Source organism: Amphiura filiformis, chromosome 17 (assembly GCF_039555335.1).
Source record: "Amphiura filiformis chromosome 17, Afil_fr2py, whole genome shotgun sequence".
NCBI lineage: Eukaryota > Metazoa > Echinodermata > Ophiuroidea > Amphilepidida > Amphiuridae > Amphiura > Amphiura filiformis.
Window position 1 is genome coordinate 40,360,251 of NC_092644.1, and position 23,153 is coordinate 40,383,403.

Genomic DNA, 23,153 nt, shown 5'->3' on the forward strand with positions numbered 1-23,153 from the left:
CAGCATCTTGCTCAGGTATATAACAAGCAGGGCTGCCCAGGATTCAAACCCACAATCGTACGATGATTGCAGCTTTATGCTCTACTAGTGGGCAATGGGCACACATTATTAATAAATCACATAATTGACAAATCCAGCCTTTGTAATTCATGATTTCACGAGATAGTGTGTGTATTTGATGTCATTACTATCTTTATATTAGACGCTTGGAGGATCTGTTGCAAGGAGTCAATGTTGCAGCAGGTGGCAAAACAGTCATAGATGATAAGTACATTGAACCAACCATCGTCACTGATGTCAAAGGAGATGAAGCTGTTATGCAACACGAGGTATGTGGTGTGTACATGTACACATGTACATGACCTTGTTGGGCAGGAAAAACCTCATGTATCATTGGCCCCTGAACATGTATGAAGCAAAATATCCTATGTAACCTGTTGGCAGTTTTGTTTTAAACATGTTCATCAGGGGCTACAAACACATAGGAGGTTTTTCCTGACCAACAACGACGATGTATTGCAGGGATATTTCTGGATCTGAGAGCCACATAGTGAATGTCAAATGTCTCGAAAAATTGACTCGAGTCTTGAGAATTGGTAGCAATCAAAAAGTGATCTCAGTGCAAGTGTAGAAAAATTGAAATTGTTTATGAAAGGCTTTAAAATGAAGGATAAAGTCATTCAAATTGTCATTTGGTATTTTTGAAATGAAAAATTTTATTTGGCAAAAAAATTTTTACGATCATCCGGATGAGCAAATCACTGAATGGCCCTTTAAGAGTTTGCAAAGGAGAAAAAATTATATATTAGCAAGCTGAACTAGTTGGACAATTAAAAACATTTTGAAAAAAAAGGCAGCCCAAGAAACACAACGAAACAGATACCGTTGTCATGGACCTGACCCCTTTATGGTTTCATTGAGAATAAATATCATAAACAATAGAAATACTTTGGAAGGGCTTGTGGGCCACATTGAAAGCTGCTGAGGGTTGTGTGTGACTCAAGTTGGCCACCCCTGATGTAATGTAATGAGGGATGAATGGTGGAATAGGTAAGTTTATCAAACTTAAACACATTAATTATATTAAAAGAGATGCCCAACTTAGTGGTGCAACCAGTGTTTCGAGGCTAAGGCCAAAAAAAGGTTTGTTTGTCCATAGAGGCTTATGAAACAGTTGGGTCGGTAGGTCGGATTTTTTTTTTTTTTACAGATATTGCACTTGAAACTGACAATAAGTCAAAACACACAGCACTTTACTGGTTTAACTCTTGAGATGGTTCTGCATGTTATACTGTTCATTAGAGTACACGGTCGGTCGGACGTGGACAAACAAACCATTTTTTTTTTGGCCTAAGGGAGATGGAAAATTGGAAATGCAACAATGACGGCAAAATACCAATAAGTCTTTGGAAAAGTTTGATGTGTCATTATATGACTAAATGTTAGATTGAACTGATTCCAATATGTCTACATTAAGTTACAATATACAGGCATGAAAATTGTCAGCATTTTAGCTGATTTCAGCATTTTATATTATTGTTTTTAGTGTTTTTCAGCCTATTTCTGAATCAAATTCACAGAAAATGGTAAAAAACATGGATTTCAGTGGTATTTTTTTCAAGATCAGTTTTCATGCCTGAATATAATTGTGTAGTGTGTTTGTACTGGCAGGCAAAGTGCATGGCCAACATATGTGATGCGATCAAGCCAAATCAGTCGGAACTCAGAAATATTGATTTAAAGATGTAACCACACAAAGGAAATATTTCCTTTTGCTTTCTGTTGTTTTGGAAACTCTTTAATTGCCCATATCTTTGGAACTGGTTGTTCAATTTCAATGGGGTTTTCTGCAAAATGCAGCTTTGTAAATGCTGTTTACTATCCTATAAGAAACTGAAAATTTAATATTTCCAGGTTCCGACTGATTTTGCTTGATCCCATCACATGTGGTGATAAACCTGCTTTTCATTGGATAATTTTCCATCCTGTTATCCTATTATTACCCCTTAATGTATTGTTTGTTACCAGATTTTTGGACCAATCTTACCAATCATGATAGTCAAAGATGCAGATGATGCTATTAGATATATCAACAGCAGGTATGTAGCAAAAACAACCAGTAATGGTGAGAATATTGAAATATTGTACTAGTTATGTCATCTGGCCAAGATTTCAACCCCATTGGGAGCTTCCCAAATGGAATTTATATATGCAGACTTGTAAAACAAACGGTTCAGTTTTGTTTCATTGGATTCAAATATTAGGCAAAAAAGGCAGCCCAAGGTTTGTCTCAAAGCTCACGAGTGGTTTGAAAATAAATGCGAAATGCAATTTGTTTATTATTATTATTCTCGACTTGGTATTTTAAAAGAGTGTTTTGTGATCCTAGCATCCTCTTTATGTGACATTTTCAGTAGATATCCACAAAAAAAAGCTTATTCCCAAAATATCAGTTGATTCTGATTTTGCGTTTGCAAGTTCATGATTATGTGTATCACACCGCTCCATAAGCCACTTTATATTTTCATTCTGGTGTACCAGAATGGAATTCAAATTTGACTATATTTTTTCTGAACGAATTAATCTGCAAGAATTTTTTGTACATAAACATTATGTAGAGGATTCCAGTAGTATAAAGTCCCAACTTTTTTTGAGAAAAGTGGGGGATGAGGCTGTGGATCATGAAATGCCCCTTTAAGATAGCCTACAGGCATGGGAAATGAGACCTATTATCAGTCTGTATTTGCAAATGAGGCAATTATATGGATTATCTCTGATTTGGTGTGAGTGTTTGTATAATAAAGAAGGACCTTTAATGTGCAGTGTGTATTTACAAAAAATATAAATAACCTTGGTTTACAGAAAGATGATATCAGATTGATTAATAATGTAGAACCTTTGAAGACTTGCCTTTAAACATCCCTAGTTTGGAGTGGCTGTATTTTACCCGATTAGCACCCTCCTCCAATAATCATTCCTACAGATGTTTTCAAGTGAAAACTGTTCAAGTGCCCCCTTTTCAATGCACCTTTACAACTGAAATCCATCAAGTGTTTAAACTTCTGGCTTGATGATTTTGACTTTAGATACAATGCATTTTCAATGTTTATGTGTATAATTTCCTAATTTTGATGTTTAATTAATCGTTTTATTGAGTGCCCCCCTCCCCCTCCCCCATGACTCATAACCCACTACACAATCCTTAATAAATAGATTTCTCACTTTGAAAGCACTTACTTTCCGTCAATACAGAGCCAAATGTTTAGCATTGTATGTGTTCTCTACTGACAAAAACATTGTGGACAAAATCCAACATGACACTACCAGTGGTGCCTATTCAGTCAACGATACCCTCATGTATGGGGCTAGTAAGTTGAGAGCTGGTTACCTATTGCTATCACTATGCAAACCATGCCACCTACCAGCTGGTTTCCCTGGCAACCCACACGCACACAACTAATGTGCAGCTATTATTTATTTAAGTAGGTGTTGCTATTCCCTGCAAAAAAATGGTGTTGATCCCTGCAAAAAAATGTGGTGCTGGCCAATGTGGTTCATCAGGAGTTTCTAAATGTATATTATTTTGAGAATATTTAAGAGCAAATCCATAATTTGATGACTCAGTTGAGTTAGTGTGTGATGTAAAGTGCTATGTAGCACTTCAACTTAGACTAAGTAAACAAACTAAGAGTTCATTGATGTCCTATAAACGAAAGAGCTTTTGTTAGGGGACTGACCCCTCCCTGTAACGTAAATGTGAAATGGTGAAAATTCCAACCCCAAAAGACCAATTTTAACTGATATTATAACTATTTTTTTACAACAAACATCATACTTTCTTTTTGACTCCCTAATTCCCCCTAATGAAAGGACTTTCATATAGGGCATCATCAAACTTTGGCTTTGTTCCCTAAGATATGTCATCAAAATGATTTTCTATTATATATTCTCAAGAAGTGCATACTAATAGTATTCTCACAAAGTTCATACTAATTCTGTTCTGTGTGCTAATTTAATATTCAATGAAATATGCAAAGCAAAAGGGAAGCAGAAAGGATAAAAATAACTTATTTTCCCATAAATACAGAGATAAACCACTAGCTTTGTATGTATTCTCGGATGACATGAAAGTACCGGAAAAATTTCAAGTTGACACGTCTAGTGGTGGATTCGTGGCCAATGATACCCTAATGCATGCCGGACGTAAGTTGATGGTTGGTCACCATCATCGTCATGCCAACCATTGTCCATAGCAACAGATCGCATCAGCATTTTAGTATAGAGCCATTAGTACATGTATATATTCTACTCATTTGAGAGGGGAAAACACACAGAACAATGTTCATTTCATTCATCGTAAATCCTTTCCAACAAAGAGAAATAACATTTACAAATCAAAATTGCATTTATAGAAAGCTATTAAAGCAGCCATCAAGCAAGCTTCAAAGCTTAATTAATTTTGTAATGTAAAATGAAACAAAAACCCTTGCATGAGCCTAGCATTATAATATTCTGATTATATACCTTCCTCCATATATTATCGTAACCTTACCAATTGCCAAATCTTTAAATTTTCCAAATAACACCTTTCCATCTTGTCATTCATTGAAGTCAGTTGTAGAGGAGGAGATAAAAGAATTATAATACATTAAAAAAAATTTGTATGGGAATAAACATTGATATCCTCTTTCCTAATCTCAATCCCCAATTGGTCCAACATTTTTTTAAATTCACTGTGCATGTGACCTTGTAGACCTGAAAAAAAGAGAGTAGCTTGTTAACCCCATAAACACTAGCTGCTGATAGGCTACTAGAAGACTATATATGATTTATTGAGCCAATCAGCAACATCGTAAGAATCAGTTGTACAGCCAAAGAGGGTTGGGCTTACATATTTAGAAGCTGTATTTTGATTGGTCACTCAAATGAATATATCACATAATTAACCAATCAGAAAGGCTGTAAGAAATTCAGTAGTTTGTAGGGAGTTCAAGTGGCACACAACTAAAACAACCACACAATATGGCCTTGGTTGGGTATTACAATTCAAAATGGCTGTATAGTGATAAAGTAGTTTGTACAGTTAATGGCTCTTAATATACATGCGAGGTAGAACACATTTCAAGAAAAATCACAACACACACAACACAAGTAAGAATGGCTTAAAAAGATTGTCTACAGCTCCATTTCCATTCTCATAATTTAATGGAATCTCTGTCACCATCAGATAAGTTTTCAAGGTCCTCATTTTCTCAACCACATCTGCAGAGCTCTCATTCATGCTTGTTCTTGAGAGCACAAACTGTGATTCCATTGTTTAATAATCACAATGAGCCCAAATAGACTCACGTTTAATAACCTCCACTGCACAGCCATATCTCAACATGTGACCTCGATTTGTGGAGTAAGGGACTAACATACAAATAGCATTCCATAGGCAAAGTCTAGCATCATCTATGTGAGAGATGAAAATGCTATGCCCACTATGTGCCTGTTACCGCATATTTTTAAAAGCCCAGTCATGATATCTTTTGCATAAATGCAAATGCACTTAACACTGTGCGTTAAGTAGTTGGTAGACATAGCCCTTCATGAATATGCGAGAATCCTCATCCAATACAAAGTACAGGGACTTAAATTACCAGTTATAGTTTGTTTCATCACAAGTTCAGAGTAACGCCATGTTGGATGTGTCAGTAGCACTTTCGAATATCCGATATCCGATTCGATATCCAACATGACGTTACTCTCAACTTGAGACGAGACACATTATGATAGTATACCATCTGTTTGTCATTAGACTATGTACCCAATGTATTCAATAGTCACGCAATGAATGCGCAAACACACAGAGGTTAAAAACTCTGTTCTGACAGATGGGAACCCTTAAAATTCAAGTGAATAAAGTGAGTTTTGTGAAAAGAACCCAGGGATAACATATTGACATAAAAAACAAACAAAGTGTACATTTGTCATAGTGCATGCAACATCCTGCATACATATCTTCTCCACACACATTCTTCGCTTCTATGTCTATATCACCTTGTCCAGAAATCCGCCATTAATGCTGCATGTATTTACTAAGAGCAAGTCTATGATGAAGAAAGTACAAGATGAAGTGCACAGTGCTATGTTTATTGGCAACGATTCTTTGCTTGTTGGTGGAGGTAAGCAGAAATAAACAAGCTAACTACATGTACTGAATAGAGGCTGTCAGCGTGATGTCATATGCCGCCATCTTGTGGGTACACACAGCGATGGTCGTTCGATCTCAATGCGTGCACAGCAAAATCACTGTGTCGATGCGTGATAACAGCTGCGTGGCAAGCTGCGCCCTGCGCGTAGTGTCCAATGCATGAACATGCGTATCATTTGTACCCACAAGATGGCAAAAAGCTGATGGCCTCTATAGGGAGTGGCATGTCCCCTGAGCATTGTGGGTAATATGGTTACAGTCGGAAATCGTCTGCCGCAAAATTCATTCCGGCATGTTTTGTGTGTTAAACTTTGGTCAATTTCAATGTTTTATTTCTAGAATTGTGGGATGTGTGGTCCATAAATTAAAAAATATATCACTTTGGCCCTTGAACATGGATAAAGCCTTGTAGGTGTAGACTTTATATTGAAGAGGTTTCTTTATCCATGTTCAAGGGCCAAAAAGTACATGCAGGAAACACCTCATATTTACTTTTGGCCCTTGAAAATGGATAAAACCTTGTAGGTGTAGACTTTATATTGAATGGTTTGCTTCATCCATGTTCAAGGGCGAAAAGTACATATGAGGTTTTGCCTGCCCAGTGACGATATTGTCTTTATTCAATTCCAGTGTAAATGTAAAAATACATAGAAGATGCATGTTTTTATTAGACTTTGGATTTTCATAATAGAACATGACTGAATTTTACACACGAAATCTGTGGAAATTACCTTTGCCGCCACCGATTTCTGACCTGAAGTCACCATATTACCTACAATGTTCATGGGATGTGCTATCGCCCTAGCTACTGAACAACATTTTGTAATGATGTTGTCATAATTGTTCAAGTGTTATTTGTAATGCATATCATATTCAACTGGCTGACCTTTTGCACACATGTTGGGCTTACATATGCGCTATGCTTTACCATATTATGCGCATATATGCTCATGATCAATCATTGCCTACCGGAACTTTTAAACTATTATGATCCTGGCTTTAGAGGATTGGAAGAATAAGGAAAGTCATAATTGGACCAAAACAGTCCCATACAGAAAATTGATTTCCAGGCAAAATCAAAAAAATTTAAAACAGATGAAAATTCATGGCAAATTAGCCCATCTTTTGATCAAATACTATTCTGGTGTAAATTCACTGGACCTTTTTTTCTGCTGACTTATTAGTAATAGTAGCCCAATTTACCAGTGGCTTAAAAAAGGCAATGGCATTACACATTCCAAGAATATCCCATTAATTTGCATAATATTTATTTTCTTCCAGTCTTTTAACTTCATGTGCTTGTCTGCTTTGTGTTAATTTGTGTTGTTAGTATATCTTTATATTGTGGGGGTATGTGATTGTTTTTGTTTTGGTCCATACAGAACAAAATTTATTTTGTATTGTTACATCAGTGACAAATTTATTTTGTTACATCAGTAACTGACAATCAGATTCACCATTATATGTGTCCATGTGCTCTCTTGCATATTCATATCATGAATTGTCATATTTCTCAAATTTTCTACAAAACAAGTGACTTGTTGTATAGATAGGAAGACAGGCAGATAAGTAGATTGACTGCAGTCAACCATATTACTGGAAATACAGAGCCTATTCAATGAAATTAAATATACATAAATGCTGCTTGTTTTTGATATGCAGAGGGAACATCAGTGTGTTAAGTATGAATGTTTGGGGAATCTATTTACAGACCTGTCGCTTTGACATCTTACAACTAGTCAAGTGTTATGTTTGGCAAAAAAAACCACACAAATTGTTGATTCTCCATACATCCCCTCCAAGGGGTAGTGCCAGTCAGTCAGATTTTTAAAATGTTTGATATTTTTTAAAGATCATAGCCAAAACATGTAGAATGGGACAATGCTTAATAAATTACCCATATATGTGTAGATTGGGACTTGATTCATGTTTAAAAACAATCTAGAAGTGTGAAGAAATTGTTTACAACTTTTCAGGATGTCAAAAGAAAACCCTTTTCTGGATTTTCCAAGATTGGTAATAAAGACCCTTTAAAAAAAATGCAACATCACCCCCCCCCCCCCCAAAAAAAAGAGAATATGGTACATGGTACTAACATTGTCCTAGGATTATTTATTTCAACAGTAGTAATGTTGTATGCAAGAACTTAGGTAAGTGGTTTGTTGTCATTATTCGGCGATGAAGTGACGTAGTTAATCGGATTAACTACCATAGCAATAGATGAATACAATTTTGACTATACCGCCCTGCACTACAACGCTCACGCTGGTACCGATGCATTGAACCATAGATGTCAAAGAAAGGCTGATCACTCGCACCTGTAAGATAAGTATCTTTGAAAAGAGCGGTATTGTATTCAATCTATGTTTGCAGACATACACAGGTGATTAGTGCAATCTGCTTGTAGTGCAGAGCGATCTATTCAAAAATTGTATTCATCTATTGCTATGGTAGTTAATCCGATTATGACGTCACTTTGACGGCGAATACTCTTATGACCTTGCATTCAATGAACAAAATGTTTCCTGATGCATTTTTTCACCCATTAATCTCTTTCTCGTCTAGTCGACACACTACCCTTTGGTGGTGTAGGGACAAGTGGCATGGGAGCATACCATGGTAAACACACATTTGAGACATTCTCACATCGCAGAGCCTGTGTTGTTGCCAAACTCGGAATGGAAGCAGCAAACCAGTATGTACACCTTCACCTTATTATTTGTTATAATTGTAAATCAAAAGTGATGTCCGTTTTATGGGATCAATAATAATGATGCTATTAATTCATGTTGGGAAAAAAAATTGATACAGCTCAACTTGTTTATCCAGTGCCATGATTGGTTAAAGTGCTGGCCATTTAAATAATGAAAAAAACCTAGATGAGAAAATTTTGTGTAATGCTTCAGCGATTGTCAAAATTGAGACACTGAGAAAGTACTCAGTAAGGAGTTTTACACCAAAAGATACTAAATAGAAACAAAAAATGGCCTTCAAATGTTTTAAAAGTGTGTGAATAAAAGAATTGGACATGTTTTCTTCAAAATGCCATTCAGGTGCATAACATTGAGATGTGCAGTAAATGAGGTTAAACTGTAATGGATATTTATATTTGTCATTCCATATATGGACAACATAAAAGTACAAAGGGTAACAATTCCATAGAGGTGCAATCTAAGCAGTGGTCTAAAACAAATAAAAAAAGTGTGAGAACAGGGTCAGAAATTCGCAACCAAGTGTGAGAATCCTTGGGATTATCCCAGTGGAATTTTGCAAGAATCCATGGATGTTTGCCATATAAGTTTGTATGATAAACTGAAATTTTTACGAGAATCCATTTAGATTCTTGCTATTTTGTTGACGAGAATCTCTGCGAGAATGGATTCTCGCCGAATTTCTGACCCTGGAGAAATACTATCCTCTCCTAATTTAACTATTTGATTTGTGTTTTTTAATCACCAAACAGGATTCGCTATCCACCATACTCTGAAAAGAAATACAGCTGGGCTCAATGGCTGATGGCCAAGAAACCAAAGCGTGAGGGGATTCTAGGATTCTGGCCTTTCACACTTCTGGCTATGATCTTTGCAGCATTCTTTGCGGTAAGTAGTCAGATTATATTTGTATAGGTACGCTGTTATTAGCCAGACTTCATAACCAGTAACAGATCATGTTGCATGTTCATTTGTACTACATCTGTGTTAACCCTCTGAGCACTACCTGCCGATCTAACATTGCCTCTGATTGGTCAATTACATGATATCTTCATTTTAATCACCAATCAGAATGGAGCTTTCCAAATAATTCACCCCAGTCTTTTAGTGTGGTGAAATTATTCTAACAATGTTGCTGATTGGTCCAATTGATAATGAAAACCTCTTTGACCAATAGGCAGGTAGTTCTCATGGGGAATTTGTTGTATTGCATGTCAAGAAAAGTAATACAAAAGTACTGGTATAAAAACATGCTTTAAATTCATTCACATGCACAAATAGAGACGTCAACCTTTTGCCATCTTGTGGGTAAAAGCTGGTAAATTATCAAGGGTTGCATTTCCTTTATTGTCTTGGGTGTAAACCTGTGTACTCGTCTTACATGATTTTGAAGGTGATTATATTGGTTTACCCACAAGATATTGCAAAAACAATGTATATGTGGACTTTGTATCTGATTCTTTAGGAACACATTACAAAAGAAGAAAAAAATGATTAACATTTTGACCATGTCCATGCCTAAAGTAATTAAAAGTCTATTCCTTTAGGTCAATGTTTTGTGAAATATTACTGTGTGCAACGGTCTAAGGTTTGAAAGTATCCAATTTGAACAGATGAAAGATAGAAAAATTGCTTTCATTAATTACTATTTTTCTGCCACTTGTTTTCAATATCAGAAAAAGGTAATGAGAAGAGGCAGAGGGGACTCTGGGGACCGACCCTCGATTCGATCATCCCTTTGATAAGTACTATTGTGAGTACAAGCCATTTTTAGACTCTTTGTAATTTAGTGTTTAATTTTTGGTGTTAAATTTTGTTTTCAAAGCTAAGTGCAATTTTGTCATAATTTATAGTGATAGTGATTCCCTTTCAATCAGATACACATGGACACAACAACAACATTTCTCCAGTTGGTTTCAATTTCACTTTAGATTTTATTATACATATAGGCCCTTGGCCCTTTGCTCTACAAATATAATAACAACATATATCATCAAAGTGAAAATAAATTTGTGTGCATTTGTCCAATTTAGGAGCAGATCAGGGAGACAATTATTAGAGTCTGTCCCTTTGGAAATTGTACACACTTTACAACTGATTGTGTTGAAAAAGCCTATCCCACAATTTGATTGTGTTGAATTCACTTCCATGTATATTCCATGTCATTCAGGGGCCAATTGCATTGCATTTAACAAAGAGGTGTAAGGCTCAAGAACTAACATGTTAGTTTCTTTCATATATTTTGGTTGTTTTCGAAGGCTTAATGCTGGTTTCATACTTTCCTGCCACTTTGCCGCTCTGAAGATGATTTTACTTCACTGGGCAGTCGCACCAGAAACGCTAGCATTGACCAGCGGCGAGCCGATATATTGATCACTCCACTGCTTTACCGTGGTGGCAACGCCGCTGGGAGTTGAATTCAAATCAACTCGGAGGGATGCCGCTCTGATGTATGAGAACAAAATACCGAGACAAAATACAATTTTGGAGTGGTGCTGAGTGGCAAGAGTGGCTTTCAGAGTCATACCGCTGCTGCTCAGCGGTGTGCCTCTCCGCTTACAGACAAGTGCAAGCGGCATGATGAAGCGTCATGCTGCTTAGCGGTAAGCGGCAGAAAGTATAAAACCAGCGTAACACATTTACTCATAAATAACACAGCAATTTTCAGGGAAAATGACACAATTTGCTATAATATTGGGCGTCCGAAATATACTGTCCACAACACTAAAAAATATTTTACAAAATGTAAAAATGTAAAAAGATATGAATAGCCCTATTTGTTTTACACATGTGGACCAGTTTATATCGTCACACGTCATTGCATTCAGTCACAATGGTTAATTGTGTAAGAAAAGAGGCCGTTTTAAAAGATGCACCTGAGTCCATAGCAGTCAGGTTTTCTTTAACAAACACATGAAAAGACCTGGCCTACTGTATTGTTTGAGAGCTTACTCCTATGGACTCAGATGCAACTTTTAACAATGTTTAAAACAGTCTCTTTTTTTACATAATGGACCATTGTGACTGAACGCAATGACATGTGACGCTATAATTTAGTCCGTATGTGTAAAACAAATGCGGCTACCCATACTTTTTTACACGTTTGCATTTTGTCAAATATTTTATGATTTATTTTAAAAGTATTTAGGGGGGAACTATTTAGTTGTGGACCCTATAAATTGAGATTGTTGCATCTGACATCATCCTTGAGGGGTGTGGTAAGTTTCTGCACTCACAGGATGCTATGTATTTGTTGACCCAGATCCAGTGTATTGCGCTATTCCATTTAAAATCCACACTACCCCTGTGGAAGATTTTGGAAATATCTGCTACAGAGGGAGTATGAATTTCAAATGGAATTAACACATAAGCAGCTGCATTTGAAACTCACTCTTCCTCAGGTAAAGATTCACGTTGAATCTTTCTCAGAGGGTGCATGAAATTCAAATGGAGCTGCCTAATGTATTTCCATTTGAAATTCATATTCCCTCTAGCAGATATTTCCAAAATCTTCCACAGGGGTAGTGTGGATTTTAAATGGAATACCCCATTGGCAAGACAGCCAATCATAGAATGTATCTACTTTGAATCAATGTCAGATGCAATATTCCAATTTCGCTCTCTGCCGGCAACTTTATGCATCAGATGCTGTACACAGAACATTTTTCCTTGAAATGATACGAACCATATCAAGCTGAGATCCCAAGTTTTTTTCCTCTATATTTAACATCATTGAAAACCACTTTAATTTATTAATACAAAGCCATATTGACATCATCATCATTTACATCTACTATCTCAAGCTGAATTCCCAAGTGTTTCACCTCTATAGTTTGTTCGGCTTATAATTGGCAAAAATATTTTACTGTGCGCAACAATAAAGTTCTAACAAGATGTGCAGATCCAGGGCGGCATCTCATTTTTACTGTGCGCAACAATAAAGTTCTAACTTACGCTCACATGAATTCACATAAGCGGGTGCCAGGCACACATTATGCAACTCACATCTAGCGTAAGTGATGTGCCCAACAGCGTGTACGCCATTTTGTATTAATACACAATGTTATGAGTCTCATTTCTTTCACTAATTATAAGCCGAAGAAACTATTTATAATCTTTAACATCATTACAAACCATCCTTAATTTAATCAATAAAAAGTCATTTGACATCATCATTAGCCAAATTTGATTGGCGGGCATTAACAAAAACATAACAACAACAATAAAAACAGTCATGCAGTTTACCAGTATATCTGAAGCTAAAAATGCATGTGAAATGTTTGTCAATTTGAATTTTAACATATGAAATGAAACTAGTCTGATGAAGAGCACTGAAAAATGAACTACTTTATTATCTGAGTGATCTAATTAGTGCAGCAAATGCATATGTTCTATTATAAGCGTATAAAACCCCTGTCTTGTGGACTGGTACATTGTGGTAATTTATGTATGCAAAAATTATGTTTTGTTCCAGAGATATTTGGGGTTTGTGTGACTGTAATGCAAGGTAAATTGGTCTATTAGCTTGCTTTTGGGTCTTTTATTTCTAGTATAGAGTGCATTTGAATTACTGGTGTGTGATGGGAAGATGTACGAGGGGGTATCAAAAAGTTTTTGAAATCACCCAGAAATGAAGGAGCTATATCGATGAAATTTTGACAGTGTAATTACTGGTCCTTATGTACATTCTGGTTTTAAAATGGTCTCATAAGTATGTTTACTTTCCTTACAGGTGGCGCTAGATGTCAGTAACCTGCTGCCCCGGTTACCGTGGATAACCTACAAGATGGAGAAAATTGAGGCATAAGATCCTGCTTTTAAAGGGATACAGTGCCCAGAAAATCTATGACGAAATGAAGGGTGTTTCCATTGGTGATTGTCATACTGCACTGTTGCTTTTTGGAAAAGGAATTTCCAAACTGGGCGCATGTCCCTCACAGATGAGCCAAGAAGAGGACGTCCATCACTTACGTGCCTCAGTTTTCCCCTTCTTGCTGGTTATGTGGTTACCGAGGCAGGTTACTGATATTTAGCACTACTGTAAAGAAAGTAAACATACTAATATGAGACCATTTTTGCACCATAATGTACATAAGGACCAGTGATTACACTGTCAAAATTTCATCGATATAGCTCCTTCACTTCTGGGTGATTTAAAAAAAAAAATTTGATACCCCCTCGTAGGTGTATGAATATTATCTGTTTATGAGTGTGATGGTTGACTATAAATCATGAAGTGAAAGATAGATTTGTTCCATTCCACAAGCCAGAATGACTAGTGGAATGGAACAATACATCTTTTACCAATCATGTTTCAACCATTATACACAAATTCTAAGACAAATAATATTTATTTTATATCACTAATACATAAATTCAATAGCATTCCAAGGCTATTTCATATTGAATGACAAAACATTTATATTTCTGTCCAACGGTGGATTAATTAATTTGATTAAAATTTACCATTAACTTTGTGAGGTAAGACACACACAAATCACGCTATGGAGTAATCTCTGCCCAGCACATAGGCCTACATGATACGCACACTGTAACTGACCACGATGCAGATGCTCTTGCATGGCATAAGCAGTGTTCGAATTAAGTAGTAATCCGGACATCCTGATGCCCAGAACTGCCGTCGGATTACCAGAAATACACTGTAGGTTATCCGTCTGATGCCCATTAAAAAAAAACAGAAAAAACAAAACAAAAACAAGAATGATACTAGCATTAAGCTCTGGGTCTACTCAAAAACTGAAAAAAATAACTTAAAAAAAGATTTGAAAAGATTTTCACCTAAATATATATACGGATGTTGGCGGATGACCAGATTTAAAGACATGGTTATCCGGCATATGACCAGATTTTTTTCCTGAAATGGAACACTGGACATAAGTGTTATTGGGATGGTAAAAAATATCATTATTATGGCAGTGATTGGTGGTAAACATGTGAAATAGTAATTATCAAGTGGATGGAATGTCTAGAATTTATGTATGAGTGATATAATATGTGTGGTGATGGTTGCTTATCATTAACAGCTGGTTAAATTCTATGCAACACATTCAGTTCAGAGTGAAATGATAAAAACTGAAAATCATATTCCCTGGTCCAAAAGCAAAATGTTCAGATTTTTCACAATACCCCGGCAAACAACTGATGCAAATTCATTAATTTAAAATGGGCATTTTCTGATCCACAGTCTCATCCCCCAATTTTTCTCAAAAAAAAGTTCAGATTTTTATACCACTGGAAACCTCTAGCTACATAATGTTCATGTGTAAAAAATTTCTTACAGATTAATTTGTTTAGCAAAAATATCGTCAAATTTGAATTACGTTCTGGTACACCAGAAGGAAATGACAACACTGGCCTATGGAGCAGTGTAATACATCCCAAATGCAAAATCAGAATGAACTGAAATTTTGGAATAAGCTTTTTTCGTTGATATCTGCTATAAAATGTCATAAAAAGAGGATGCTAGGATCACAAAATACTCTTTTAATTAATAACTCAATTTTTGAGTGCCCCCATTTTTCAAAAGTACAAGATTTATTTTTGTATTGGGAAACACATACAGGGGTGTCATATCCGGAGGTTATGAATAACAGATTCGCAAGAACGTATGTATAATATGTCAATAGAATGCACACCAAACCACATGCACTTAACAATAAAGTGGCGTCTGTGATCATTTAAATACCAATTCAAGTTACTGTACTCTTACTCAACTTGCTCCAGTGGCATAACCAGGAGGAAATTGCCCCCCAATTTTTTTTTAGGTATAAAATGGGGATGGCAAAGAGTAAAAAGCAATAGAGGTTATCCGTGTTCTATGAGCTGCACATCCTATCAGCGAATGCTTTACCTTGTTTAGGACTTTCAAAAGAAGTACCTGCATGTGTAACCATGACTGTTTCAAAGTAGCCCGCTAAAGTCCTGCAGGTAACTCTGAGGTCGTGCATTGAATTGGTTTGAATGAGGAATACTACAGGAACCAGTGCCTTTTGTTAGAAGTCACATGAGTAAAGTGGATAACCTCTATTGAAAGTTATAAAAAAGTGATAAATGGGGACGAAAATTGAACTTTGCCCCCTCACACTAAATGGCTAGCTACACTAATGACCTACTCATTCACTCACCCTTCTCATTCATGCACTCACTCAGTCAATCAGTCCATCATTCTTACTCTTAATCAGACTTACTCATTCACTTTCCCACACATTGTACTGACTCTGCACCCATTAATGAAATTCACTCATAAAAAACTGAAAATGTTTTACCTACAGCAAGCAAAGTGAGAAAAGCAAACTTGCATGATATGCCTATGGTGTTGTTTCAGCTTCTGTATGCATGGTGTAGAGGCCTGTTTATATTGTCAATGCACAACTAATAACTTTTGCCCAAAATTTGGCTGATTATGCAATATTTTTGCAAACTTACATGATATGGTTTTGTTTCAGCTTCTGTATGCATGGCCTGTTTATATTGTCAATGTATAGCTGATAACTTTTGACCCAAATTTGGCTGATTATACAATATTTTTGCTGTTTTAATTAGGGGTGTTCAATTCCCCTACCTGCAATCCTGGTTGAAAATGTTGTCACACCAGAGCGTAAAGTGACTACATCTTCCCTGCTCCCCTATTGCAATGTTGATTTGGACTACATCTTCACCATTTCTACATTACTTACTGTCGAAGTGACGTAATAATCGGATTAACTACCATAGCAATAGGTGAAAACAATTTTTGAACATATCGCCTTGCACTACAAGCAGGTTGCACTCATCACCTGTTTATGTCTGCAATCATAGATTGAATACAATGCCACTCTTTTCAAACATACCTATCTTACAGGTGCGAGTGATCAGAATTTCTTTGACATCCATCCCTGGACCAAATAAAGCACATTAGAAATGTACTTTATCTGTACTTTATGGGTACTTTAACTGTATTTTCTGTCAATTAGTACATATAAAGTGTACTTTAAATGTGCTTATTTTTCATATCCTGGAAAAACTGTGTACTTTAAAGGTACTTTAAATGTGCTTTATATGACTTTAATTATACTTTATGAATATTTTGATAAATATGGGAAATTTTTTGTGCTTTAAAGGCCCTTTCAGTGATTTCAAAGGAACATTAAAAAAATGGAAATTTGTCAGAGTTGCTTAGAAATAAAGAATAAGTCTACAGAATTTCATTAAACCACTTTTCCCCTGAATACATCGACAAATTAGTCAAAAAACAGAAGTTTTAGAAAGGTTTTCTACTTCAACTCAGATCGACTCGAGAAAATCGAGATTTTCGTACAGTCGCCAATTAATCGACTGGAAAAACTTCCTAGTCCAGTGTTTCTAACACGGGGAAGTAGAGTCTAAATTGATTTAAAACAGAGTAACAGACGCTTAATTTTTGTAGTAGAAAACAAAATAAGCAATTAAACGTCACCGAGGCAAACTAACGGTCAATTCAAATATGAAAAACAGTTAAAATTGTGTATTTTGTGTAAAATAGTAGCTACTGATGTAATAAGTAGTAGAAACAATACGCAACGCGTGTTGGTATGGTGGAGAGTGAGCTTCTTTCGATCTCGAGTCGGACTTTTTGTACTGTCAGTATCAAAAGTCCAGATTCATGTAAATGCTTTATTTTGTTTAAAATACACGGCTTTCGACCGAACCACTAGCAGGCTATGTTAGCACATCTATGCCAATTACAAAGGTACCAAAATCTGAATTTTAATGATTTTTACGATCGTCCGGATGAGCAAATCACTGAATGGGCCTTTAACTATACTTTATTTGGACATAGTTTTTTCCCAGTGTCAGTGAGTATATTTTAATTGTGCATATTTTGGACTTAACCAAATTTTGAACATCAGTGTGTACTTTAAATATATTTTATCAGTACTTTATGTATACTTTACCTGGACTGATTTTCCCTGGTATTGTCAGCAATGTAAGAGTACTTAAAATGTACTTTTCAGTGTACTTTAAAGGTACTTTAATGTGGTCATCATGGTCATGTGATGTTTACATATACAAGTCACATGACTTGTGCAAAGGTTGCATATTGCAATGGATGTATAAAACTGTTCATATTTATATAAAATGAAGGACTTAATGGACTTACAAATACAAGCTTCATTACAGGAGATAGTTACTGGTAATGTATGCTTGCATGTGAACATACTTGTGTTACCAATACTTTGATAAGCTCCATATGTGGTAAGCTTATAATTATAAGCTTACTGGTATATGGTATGGAACCTCGTTTAAGCACAGTATGCTTTTTTCAGTATGCTTTAAATGGTCATTGTGCTTTATTTGTACTTTAAAGGTACTTTATCATCGTTCCAAATGTCGCACATGGAATGTTGTTTAGAAAGCATATTTAAAGCACAGTGCTTTAAATATACTTGTTTTGGTATAAAGTATAATTAAAGCACAGTACTTTAAATATGCTTGTTTCGTATAAAATACAATTAAAGTACAGTACTTTAAATGTGCTTTTTTCAGTATGCTTTAAATGTACTTTTCTGGTCATTGTGCTTTATTTGTACTTTAAAGGTACTTTATCGTCGCTCCAAATGTCACACATTGGACGTTGTTTAGAAAGCATATTTAAAGCACAGTGCTTTAAATATACTTGTTTTGGTATAAAGTATAATTAAAGCACAGTACTTTAAATATGCTTGTTTGGTATAAAGTACAATTAAAGTACAGTACTTTAAATGTGCTTTTTTCAGTATGCTTTAAATGTGCTTTTCTGGTCATTGTGCTTTATTTGTACTTTAAAGGTACTTTATCGTCGCTCCAAATGTCGCACATTGAATGTTGTTTAGAAAGCATATTTAAAGTACAGTGCTTTAAATATGCTTGTTTTGGTCCAGGGATGGTTCAATGCATAGATACCGCGTGAACGTTGTAGTGCAGGGCGATCTATTCAAAAAATTTATTCATCTATTGCTATGGTAGTTAATCCGATTATTACGTCACTTCGACAGCGAATAGTCTCCCATCATTGAAAGATGGGGGCGGGGAATGGGATACTGTAAGCTAGATGTGCTTTTCAACTTTTGTACAAAGATTTATATAACATACTTCTTGCTCTGGAGGGTGTATGCTTTTAGCAGCAATGTTGGTTAAGCAACAACTTTCCTCCAGGATTGTGAATCCGCTAGTGATTAACATATCATCACCCTGTTATGAGAACTCGCATTTCAGGGAATTGAACTTTTTGCCTATTCATGTCTGTATTAGCATGCACGCCTGCTGTAATAATACCATTGATATTACCCAGATGATGATTTAAGCACTACCCAACACCCCACTGGGTTAACTGTGCAGTGAGCAGAGCTGTATGAGTAACATGACACCACTGCTCTGCTATACTGCATAGACATGCATGGTAAAATATGAATTTGTATTGCTATATTTACACAATAAAAACACTGTTAATTTGCTGGTCGATTTCACATTTTATGTTACCTACAGAAGGTGTGAATTATCCTTCAAGCATACATCACTTTTGTTCTGAAATCGACCAAGTAATAATGACACACAATTCTAAAACATCATCTTTTGCACAGAGTTCAATGGGATTTGAAAAGTAAAGTGGCAGTAGAAACTCTAGTGATAACACTTTTGCAGTGCATGTTGGGGCTTCCTTAAATCATCCTCTGGATATTACCTAATCATAAAGGAGATTTGGGGTGAGTTAGGCAATTTTGACAGGTGACAAATGGTGAGTTAGGACTTTTAACACCAGAACTCAGCTCTGTTTGTCTGAAGATTTCGCTCTCAGGATTTGTTCTCTGTTTTTTGCCTAAGTCACAGGGTAAATAAAGTCACTGAAAGTCACATGTGTTAGTTGTGTAATCACCCTCGTTATTTGTTCAAGATTGTCTAAAGATAGGTGAATGAATATGTTTCATACTATACACTCTTGGATAGCGAGAACCGATCAGAGCAAACGTTAGAAAAATGCGAATCATGCATCAATTGTGTATAATTGCACGGGCTCGCACTCTCTGCCTACTACGTGCAGTGTTGTCGGATACATTCACTTTTCTTGCTGGTTGATGCATTTACATTTCTTGTATTTTCCAACATATTTAGCGACAATTTTGTTTTAAAAATAGCAAAAATTATGGAATTGTTTTCTTGTGTATGAAATGGGTTAATAAATGCGTATCACTTGATGCTTGAGAAATTGTACAAAATAATACTGAGATGTTGATGTGTCTAATGCACTACCCCCTGTGGGGCTCATGCATTAGATGCATCAACATCTCACTACTTATGCATTATTTTGTACAATTTCACTCTCAACAAGTGATATGCATTTATTAATCTATAATTAGCCAGATTTCTATCCCATCATAAATTTCAATTATTTAAGGTGATAATCACTCTCTTCTTTCTCTTCCATTTTATCTTGTAGATGTTCCAGATGATGGTAACTCTACCAGGATTGCAGTAGTAACATACACCCACCCTGTCTTCTACTGAAATCCAGTATACTTGATAAACAACTCTAGACACACCTGTACCTAGGAGTTATGGGAGGTACTAACATTCCAAGGCATTGCCTTCAAGGTGAATTTGCACTTAATGTAGACATTTTAACCCCCTGAGCACTACCTGCCGATCTAACATTGCCTCTGATTGGTCAATTACATGATATCTTCACTTTAATCACTAATCAGAATGGAGCTTTGCAAATAATTCACCCCAATTTTTTGGCATGGTGAAATTATTCTAACAATGTTACTGATTGGGCCAATTGATAATGAAAACTTCTTGTTGGCCAATCGGCAGGTAGTTCTCATGGGGTTAATGAAATACAATGTGCATAATGTGTTATGTATACCGTACCATGGCAATGTCAGTTTTGGTTCAAACCAGTAATGATTGCTTGCTAAATGGTTGAAATCTATACCACACCACAAGGAGTGTGAATTTCAAATGGGCTTACCAGAATGGGTGACTCCATTTGAAATGCACACCCCCTGTGTGGGAGATTAAGGTGATATCTTCCATAGAGGCTGTGTAGATTTTAACTGGAATAACCCAGTGCATATATATTAAAGGCTTAAATTTTGGTGTTGGCATAGTCTGTCGGTTGGAAATAAGAAAATAGTAGCAGGCATATCAATTATAGGCTTGCTGTTATTTTCTTATCATTTCAAAATGGCAAAGTAATGCAAATTTATGAGAAGTGAGATAAATAATTATATTTCTATATAACAAAAATTTACATCTGAAGAAGTTTACCATGGAAGAACTTTGTTTTTTCTCCAGCCTTGGATTATTTTTATGGCTACAGCACTATTTTAAGCTGAAATTTCATGTTGTTATTACAAAAAATTGATGTTCCTTCAATATGTTATGCTCTGTGAACTTGAATGAATAAATGGCATGAATACACAACTTACTTAGCAAACAAGCTATAATGCTCCAGCTATGTTCCAGCATTACATTTGGAAGATATCTCAAATATGCTCATTGTTACCCTTATGGATGGTCAATACTGGATTAAATATTTCCATATCTACATTATTCAGTTAGTTAAAAACCATCATGACTAGGTATATGAGATTAAACCTCTTTACAACATGTAAGAAAACCAAAAATTTATTTTTTGTTGAAAAGTCATCATTCATCGGCAGTAATCCTAGAAATGGGCCATTCCAGTTGAAATCCATACACCCCTATGGCAGACATGACCTTAATCTCCCAAACAGGGAATGTGAATTTCAAATGGGATTACCTGAATGGTGACTCCATTTGAAATGTACACTCCCTGTGTGGGAGATTAAGGTCATGTCTTCCATAGGGGGTGTATGGATTTCAACTGGAATAGCCCAATATTGATAGTAATGCAAGAATTTTGTTATCCCATGTTACCATGGTTACCTGATATTTTCATTGTAGAGTAACTTGAGAAAGAATTAATCATGGAAATGCTTGTTATTAAGTCGGTATGTATAGCAAAAGTAACAGTAATTTGCATATATAATTTGCATATATTGGATAAATTACAGACATTTTCAGTGTGGATAACAATTTATAGAGAGTATCTATTTTACAAAACTAATAAAATCCACTATCAATTGATTGATTTGAAATATATACCTCAATTGCACATTCTTAGTCAGTGGGAGTGGTCTAGTTCATAGACACATAATCTGATTGGACATTCGCCTGATTTCGGGTGCCGTCTATCAGGCCGTAGACGACCCCACATCATCATGAGTGTTGATAACGCGTAGCACGCTTGTAGAGGTGCACGTATGTATCGCGTTGTATGCGTAGACTAGTGTGTAATACACGCACGCGCTAGCAATACGCGCAACAGGATACGTGGAGTTGTAAACAAGTTTCGTTCATTTTATAATGAGGGGAGTTTTTATGAAGGTAATTTAGTTTTTGCTTAAAAAAGTAGTTTACAGTTATTAAAATAATATTTAACTGACTAAGAATGAGAATAAATGATAGGAATTTTTGTTTTTACTATCCTTTACCTATGATAGTGTGCCGCATCCACTACTCAAAATATTGGACCTGCCTGTCGCTCTATCATCACACGGTAGAGGATAGTAAAACAAAATTCCTATCGCTTATTCTCTAATTTAAAGCAATATTGTAGCATTTTTATAAAAAATAGATTTTTTTTTTTCACTATCAGATATCAGATAATTTAGAGTCGAACAAGTGATGTGAAAGACAGAAAATCACTTTTCATTCTAACGCCTATATCACCAATGCAATTATTAATCATGACCGAGGTCGGTCTGCTTGATGTGTTGTGAACATACAGTGTTATGAATGTCGTGCATGCTTATTCGTCTAATATCTTGATCTTATGAATTCAACAACTTATTAAGAAGTTTCATTCACAATCTCAGATTTTGTTGCAAATACAGGACCTAAAGCCTTGATTTTTGCAGTGTGCTAGTTCATGAATGTGCACACATTATAATTGTGTGAATGTTATAATATTGCTTTTAAATGAAGCTTGCACCAAAGTTCACATCCTAAGTCTTCATACATTTGACATAGATTTGTGTTTGAGTGATGGTAATCATTTAGTATATTATTTTGAGAATTGAGATAAATATTAAATATTATGGTGTACTTGTGTGGCGCAATGTCCAGTGCAATTCTTGTAAACGGTCAGATGACTTACGTACCTAGTGACAAACACACTCAACTCTGACAATGCACTGTATGAT

General features: G+C 35.7%; 1 protein-coding gene across 6 annotated transcripts in view; it reads left to right on the top strand.

The window, feature by feature from the left end:
- LOC140137791 (aldehyde dehydrogenase family 3 member A2-like) overlaps positions 1 to 22,385 on the top strand; it is a 47,739-nt gene extending 25,354 nt beyond the window's left edge. For 2 of the 6 annotated variants that reach the window (XM_072159557.1, XM_072159559.1), the window contains exons 10-17: positions 203 to 329; positions 2,029 to 2,099; positions 3,253 to 3,368; positions 8,762 to 8,891; positions 9,660 to 9,795; positions 10,584 to 10,660; positions 13,382 to 13,414; positions 20,360 to 22,383. In XM_072159557.1, the coding sequence (XP_072015658.1) occupies positions 203 to 329; positions 2,029 to 2,099; positions 3,253 to 3,368; positions 8,762 to 8,891; positions 9,660 to 9,795; positions 10,584 to 10,649 (646 nt within the window). In that variant the 3' untranslated portion in view covers positions 10,650 to 10,660; positions 13,382 to 13,414; positions 20,360 to 22,383. Of the gene's footprint in view, positions 1 to 202; positions 330 to 2,028; positions 2,100 to 3,252; positions 3,369 to 6,051; positions 6,168 to 8,761; positions 8,892 to 9,659; positions 9,796 to 10,583; positions 10,661 to 13,381; positions 13,415 to 20,359 lie in introns of all 6 variants that reach the window. The other 4 variants (XM_072159560.1, XM_072159558.1, XM_072159563.1 and 1 more) reach the window with 4 other exon arrangements.
- The last annotated feature ends 768 nt before the right edge of the window (positions 22,386 to 23,153 follow it).